This window comes from Marmota marmota, unplaced genomic scaffold (genome assembly GCF_001458135.2).
Source record: "Marmota marmota marmota unplaced genomic scaffold, marMar, whole genome shotgun sequence".
Taxonomy (NCBI): Eukaryota; Metazoa; Chordata; class Mammalia; order Rodentia; family Sciuridae; genus Marmota; species Marmota marmota.
Genome location: NW_026000249.1, coordinates 13,480,312 through 13,488,095, shown reverse-complemented (window position 1 = coordinate 13,488,095; position 7,784 = coordinate 13,480,312). Strand labels below are relative to the sequence as shown.

Here is a 7,784-nt window from a genome sequence, read left to right as displayed (position 1 = left end):
AAAAAAAAAAAAAAAAAAAATCATTTCCAGATACTGGCCCTATAGGTTTTCCACTATAACAGTATCCCCCATTGTGGTTTACCTACTCAAATAACATTCTTGCCAAAACACCTATTAACAGGGGTATATAGTAACTGCCACAGAAAATTCAGCCACACTTTTAAAGCTAGCACAAACTCTGAGGGTGGGAGGAATTGGGATTTAATTCCAGGTTCCTTTTATTGTGAACTAACATGTCCCAGTTTACCCAACCAAAAGGTTGATACCTTCAGAATAATCTTCTCTAAACCATAAATTAGAGATGGAAAGCATGCCTATTTATTAGCAACAGCAACTCTGAAGTCGGGACCTGCCTCCAATCTCTAAAATTCTACAAGTAACCTCAGATGGTAAAGTCTGACTATTGAAAAGCTTTGGGGAGTGAAGTTAAGATGCAAAGATCAACATCTCACTGAATTTTGACTTTCATCATGGGTCTGTGGCAAATAGGTTTCTAAAAATTTAATTTGTTCTCAAATTCAAACTATTCCTCCCTTCCTATCCCATCTTGTTTAAGTATAGACACCACATTTGGCACATTCCAGATGTTTCTGGAATGTTCTACCTACTCTGTACTTTAGTTTTTATGCCCTACACAATCCCTTGACATTTACATAAAATTCATTAAATGAACAGACACCCCATTATTTTCCCTTGTGTGCTTAGAACATCTTTGCTGCTTGATTTTATTTTCCTTTAGAGATGTCAAGCTCCATTCTGTTACCTGGCTGCACACTTTTGTTTTACTTTCAGGTGTTGCACAACTGCTTTTAGCTGCGGTTGGAATGGCACCCTCTGGGGAAACATGATCCAGTTAACAGAAGGTGGTGGAATCTATTTCCTTCTCAGCTAGGCCTAAGGCAGGATGGGGACCCGGTCGTCTTTGCTCCCCCTTAATCCATGGAAGGCGCAAACCAGCGCAGTTGATGGGGGAAGGTGGATGAAACTACAAGGGAAAGGAGCTATGAAAGGTGCTGAAACCAAGGCCAGAGTTGTCATAGATCATGCTTTGACACTAGGAACCCACAAGTCGGCTCTTTCCCAGCATCAAGGAATTTACAGTCCAGGCCTTTGACTGCTCTAATATAACATGATGGAGACTACAGTTTGAGTCCTCCCGCTCTGGCTACACAGCAACTCCTCAGAGCAGAAAAAGAACAAAATGCCACTGCATAATTTATTCAACCTCAAGGTGTTTCTAAACAGCTCTTACCTACAACAAAATCTAAAATTAAAAACATTTAAAAGTCGCACACATTTCGTTCTGAAGTTTTATGAGCGGTAAGGTTTGTGTCACATAGATTTAAAGCTAATGGTGGCAGGTTTGGGGAGCCCCCCCGCCCTTGGAATGAGAGTCCTTGGACGCGGTTTCTGTGTCTCCGGGTTGGCCCTCGCTGGTGTGAGGGTGCCAGGCCCTACCCTTCCATGCCCCGAAATCCGAGCCTGGAGGAGAGCTCATGGGCATCCCCTAGCCCCGCCCGCGGTTCCCACGGACTTTGCCCAAAGGCTGCGGAGACCCGGGAGGCTGGCCGGGATGGTGGCGCCCTCACATCCCGGGACCGTGGGGGCCTGTGGCCCCGCACTCACCAAAGTCCAGGAACTGTTTGATGGAGAGCGGCGATGGCGAGAAGCGCGAGTAGCGCTCGATCTGCTTCGGCACCGGCTGCTTCAACAGCCACTGGAACAGCCGCATCCTCACCAGAGCAGCGCACAGACCAGCTGGGACTTCCTAACCGCCGCAAGGACGGGTACAGCTGAGCCGCGCAGATCCGGCAGGTTCGCCAGGGGCACACCTCGGCCTCTCAGCCTCGGAAGCCCGGGTTGCAGCCGCCGCCGCAGCAGCAGCAGCAGCTCACGGGCCGCAGACGGGCGCCCGCGGCTTCTCTAGGTCCCGCCCTCCTGGGCGGAGCCGGGCGCCGCACGTACACGACGCGCGAGGGTGCGGGGGCGCGAGGGGCACGCGGCCGCACGCGCGCTCCCCTGATTGGCCGCCGCTACCGAACAAGCTCTTAAAAGCCTGAATGAGGCACCCAAACCTCTTTCTCTAGCAGGTGGGATTCAACCTGGTCTGGCAAATGTCTCCGTTTCTGTCCCTGCCCCTGGCCAAGTCCTCCGAGGCCGAACTGTAGCCAAGGTGCTAGGGGACAAGGAGGACTTAGGGAGCTCACGCCCTAAACACGACTCAAGGCCTTTCTCAGCCCAAGGTGCCTCTTCCGGGAGGCCTTCCCAGGATGGAATGACTGTTGCACTTTACAGTACTTGTTGCATCTTTATATTTTGGTTTTCATGTTCTGTTTATCACTTAATTATAATGGCTGTTTCATGCCCTCCCGCACTATTATTACCTTTGAACAGAATTAAATGTAAGCTCACAGTTTCTGGTTCACGTCTTCGCCCCACCATTGGTCAGAATTAATCGTAATGTCACTGACTCCCTTGTTTCATGGTCTCTGACGCCCCACCCCCACCCCAACACCTTGGGACAGGATTGTTAGGTCACTGACTCTTTCGTGGCCCTGCACCCCTCATTCCCACCTGGGCCAACATCTTTAGATGACATTGTTAGGTCACTGCTTCTGTTTCATGCCCCCCCACTACCATCATTAGATGTAATGCATTGTAAGGTCACTAACAGTTTCATGCCTTCCTGCCCCCCACTCCCAACCCCACTGGACAGAATTAATTGTAGTCACTGGTTCTGTTTCATGCCCCCTGCCACCACTAGTACTGTTGGAAAACACCAAATGTAAGGTCACTTACACTTTCTTTCATACCCTCTTACCACCTTAGGACACTGACTTGTTTTTGTTTCATCACCACCATATACTACCATTTTTGGACAGGAGCTTATGCTTACACCGTGTTGGATATTGCTTTGATAAGAGTGAACTTGAGTGGCTGGGGTTATGGCTCAGTGGTAAAGCGCTCGACTAGCACGTGTGAGGCACTGGGTTTGATCCTCAGCACCACATAAAAATAAATTAAAAAAATAAAGGCATTGTGTTCATCTACAACTAAAAAAAATTTTAGGAAAAAAGAGTGAACTTGAACTCACAGCTCTGTATATGAAATCATTATTTGCTAATATGAATGCATGAAATATTGCTTGCTTAAACCATTTCCACCAAAACTTAGTTTAATTTTTGGTAATGTGAAGCATCAACTAAAGTGAAAGGTAGAATGTTCATTAAAGAAAGATAAAATGCAACTAGAAACCACTCCTTTGGTCTGATTGGGCTGGTTTTCTCACAGAGTAAGATTTTCAGAGCTGGGGTTGTGGCTCAGTGGTAGAGCATTTGCCTAGCACATGTGAGACCCTGGGTTCAATTCTCAGCATCACATAAAAAAATAAATGAATAAAACTATGAAAAAAGTTACCTCATTTAAAAAGGAAGATTATTAGTGTATAGCTATTTAGCTTTTGTGACTTCATTGGGTGTTTATGCACCTAATTCTTTGCTTCATAATATAATTGCATCTTACTCCCTTTAAGAAAAGTTACACACTGAAAGACATCCAAGGGTCTTCCCACATTTCTAGATTCTCATGTACAACTTGGTCATCTTGGTGGTGGTATGTGTACTACTACTCTGTCTCTTCCATTCACAACAAAGCCTAAAAAACATACTAACAATCTTTTCACCTGGCAATTTTATCAGCACAGGTAAGCACTCCAGTCGGTGTGCATGGGCAGACAAAAAGACGACCATGGCCTGTGGTTCTTCTAGTGATTGTCTCAGGTGCTACCTGCAGGTGGAATGTAATTGGTAGTAGTTATGGTAGTCAGTAAGCAGGGAGAAGTTGGATATTGATGGATAAGAAGGTTTCCCCAGGGCTGGGGTTGTGGGTCAGTGGTAGAGCGCTTGCCTAGCACATGGGAGGCCCTGGGTTCAATCCTCATACTACATAAAAATAAATAAGTAAATAAACAAAACAAAAATATTGTGTCCAACTAAAACTAGAGATAAAGTATCTAAAAAAAAAAAGTCTCCCAAACCTAAGACGTTGCTTGCAAATAAATCACTTGTTTTATGTCTTCCTTTTCCATTGCACAATGCTTCTTTAAATCTATTCTGTTGATTCAGTTATCTGAACCTTCATGTGCCTAACTGTATTTTTGCTTTTCCAGAAGGTGGCGAAGTCCTACAAGTTGGAAACAATATAAAGAACCTGGTAGAATGGAAACTTTGGGGCCAGGGCTCAAATGGCCCAGTCTGAAGCTTAGTTCTATAGCTGTGTGATCTTAGACAAGTCACTTAGCCATTCTGTGTCCCAGTTCTTTTTAAATTTTTTTTAGTTTTAGATGGACACAGTACCTTTATTTTATTTATTTATTTTTATGTTGTACTGAGGAATGAACCTCGTGCCTCACACATGCTAGGCAAGCACTTTACCACTGAGCTACAACCTCAACCCCTGTGTCCCACTTCTTTTAATGTAAGATACAGATATCTCATTTTTCTCCCTGGCATTCAAATGAAATAAATCACATCTAATGTAAACATAAGGTGTACTACCACTTTTGTACAGAAATACATTTTTACCTAATAGTTTCATGATAACTGGCAAAGTCCAGAAGCTAAAGAAGTGGTTTGATTTCAGTGTTGATTGTAGTTATAAAAAAAAAAGGTCTCTTGAGAGAAATACATCTTGAACTTTTCCCATTTCCTTGGTATGCACTAAGGTCTCCACTCCCAGTGGCTCCTGAAGTGAAATTCCTAGACCAGCAAATGGCAGCATCACCTGGGAACTTTTTATAAGTGCAAACTCTTGAACTCCACCGCAGCACTACTGAATCAGACACTCTGGAGTGGGGCACAGAAATCTGTGTTTTAAGCAAGTTTGATGGTCTTAAGAAATGAGCACAAATTCTTTAATACTCCTCCCCTTAAATGATGGAGCTTAATTCACTTCCCTTGAGGGTGGGCTAGACTCACTTCTAACATATAGAATATGGCCAGAAGTGATGGCTTCTCACTTCAGATGTTAAGTTATAAAACAACTGGAGTCCCACAAAATACCTGACTAGTACTCTACAAAACTCTCAAAATCATTAAAAATAAGGAAAGTCCAAGACACTGTCACACCAAGAGGACTCTAATGAGATATAACTAAATATAATGTGTTATCTGGAATGGGATTCTGGAACAGAAAAGGGGATATTGGGTTAAAACTAAGGCACTCTGAATAAAGTATAGACTTTGGACTAAATTTGCTTAATAATTATGTATTGATATTGGTTCATAAGCCAGCTGCAGTAGGGTACATCTGTGATCCTTGCCACTCAGGACACTGAGGCAGGAGGATCTCAAGTTCCAAGTCAGCCTCAGAAATTTAGAGATCTATCTCAAAAATTAAAGGGCTGGTAGACTTAGAAAGTCAAGCATTGAATGATTTTTCTCATATGCAGAAGCTAGAGAGAAAAAAGGGAATAAAAAATTGAATCATGAAAATGGAAGGGAGATCAATAAAGTAGAAGGAGGAGATGAAGAGGGAGGGTTAAGGGGAGAGAAAGAGGAAGAATTGAGGAATGAAGTTGACCAATTTATGCTGTGTGCATGTATGAATATATCACAATTCATTCCAATTTTATATATAACTATAATGTACCGAATAAAAAATGTATGAGTAAATAGGAAAGCCAATAGAGTAGAGGAAGGGGATGGGGGAGGGAGGAAGGGAAGGGGGAAGTACTGGGGATTGAAATAAAAAAAACTGTGTTATATGCATTTATGTAAATATCAAAATGAACCCCACTATTATGTATAACTTTAATCCACTAATAAAAAAAAACTTAAAAATTAAGATAAGAAGGACTTAGAATATAGCTTAATGGTAGAGTGCTTATTTACTATGCACAAAGCCCTGGGTTCAATCCCTAGAACATATATATATATATATATATTTTTTTTTTTTTTAAATTTATATATATCATACTAATGCTCCTTGCCTTCTCTCCTGCCCACCCCAGCCCCTTCTCTCTCTTGTCCTGTTATTAGAAGCTTGGAAGCTACCTGCAGCTATCTGTCATGCTATGGGGCAAACCTGTGGAAAGCTTGGAAACAGATCCTTCCCCTGTGGAGCCTTGAGATGATATGGCTCTGGCCAGCACCTTGGTTAATACCTAATTTGAACCTCAGGAGAGATCTTGAGTCAGAACCACTTAACTAAGGAAGTCCTGGACTTTTGACCTCCCAGAAATCCTCACGGTTTGTTTAATACATGTTTATTACTTTTCGCTGCCAAGTTTGGAGATAATTTGTTATGCCACAATAGTTAACTAATATACAAGACCTCCAGGTGATTCTGATGCATACTCAGGTGTGAGAACTACTTTCCTACCCTGTGCAGATCTCTGTTCCTTCTAGCAAATATCTCAGTTCTCAGCATAATCACTTAAACATTAAAGGAGGTTATCCCTGAATGGAAAGGTCTACTCATTCCCCCTGCTATCTGGTTTTCTAATTTTCTGTATCTGGTACTCTGATTCTCTGACTCTTCCTACCATATCCCTCCAAATTCCTTTTTACAATTTGATTAATTCCTATATTCCCCACTAGACTTAACCAGTGTCCAGCATAAGTGCCAGTTGCCATGTGGGTTCACACCAAATATTTATGAAACAGAAAAAAAAATACAAAACCTACCCCAAACCACATTCTTTCTCTACTGCTCTATGTGAGGAAATGAAGGCAATGGTAGTTTTCTGAGCAAACAAGCAATAATGATCACTGTGTTAAATCATAATTAGTACAGACAAAACCCAAAGTTTAGAATGGAACCAATGAGAAAAAACAACCCATGATTATTTCATCATTAATCAGTAATTGGTGGATCTTGTTACAAAAAACTTCCATCATCACTTGTCAGGGCTATGAGAGACTTTTTGCCATGTCTTTTCCTCCTTTTTCCCTTGTCACATTCATCTAACATTTTTGAGCAACTGTTGTGTACTCTGTGAATATACTGATTTTTGCCTCTTCACAGTAAATATGAGAGATAAATATTATCCTCAATTTACAGGTGAGTGAAATAAGACATAGAAGTCTTAAAATAATTTAAACTTGTCCAGTTTGTAAATGAAAGCCTAAATTTGAATTCAGGTCTCCTCACAATTCTATGGTCTTTTATAATCAGCCTGACATTAAAAAAAAAAAAACAGACCTTATTTTTAAAGGCACATTTAAGTTCACTTCAAATCGAATGGAAAGTATAAGGAGTTCTTACATACTCCCTCCCCACACATAGTCTCCCACATCATCAGTGTTGTACATTTATTACAATTAATGAACCTTCATTAATTGTGACAAATTGTTATCAAAATCCATAGTTTACATTTGGGTTCACTCTTGGTTTTGTACATTCTGTAGATATTGTATGGCATACAAGGTACAAAATGACTTGTATCCACCATTACAGTATCCTACAGAATAGTTTCACTTCCCTAAATATCCTCTGTGCTCTGACTATTCCAATACCCCTGCCCCACTGACCCTTGGCAACCACTGATCTTTTTACTGTCTCTGTACTTTTGCCTTTTATAGAATGTCATATAGCTGGAATCATATGGTATATAGCCTTTTCAGATTGGTTTCTTTCACTTAGAAATATTCATTAAAGTTTTCTCCATGTCTTTCCATGGCTTGCATGTTAGTTAGCTTTTTGTCACTGTCACCAAAATACCTGACCAGAACAACTTAGAGGGGGGAAAGTTTATTTGAGGTTCACAGTTTCAGAGGTTCAGT

The 7,784-nt window shown here is 41.6% G+C and overlaps 1 protein-coding gene across 1 annotated transcript in view; it reads right to left on the bottom strand.

The window, feature by feature from the left end:
• Pdk3 (pyruvate dehydrogenase kinase 3) overlaps window positions 1-1,947 on the bottom strand; it is a 73,818-nt gene extending 71,871 nt beyond the window's left edge. The window contains exon 1 of the mRNA XM_048796379.1: window positions 1,627-1,947. Coding sequence (XP_048652336.1) covers window positions 1,627-1,732 — 106 coding nt within the window. The 5' untranslated portion in view covers window positions 1,733-1,947. The remainder of the gene's footprint in view (window positions 1-1,626) is intronic.
• Between the last annotated feature and the right edge of the window lie 5,837 nt (window positions 1,948-7,784).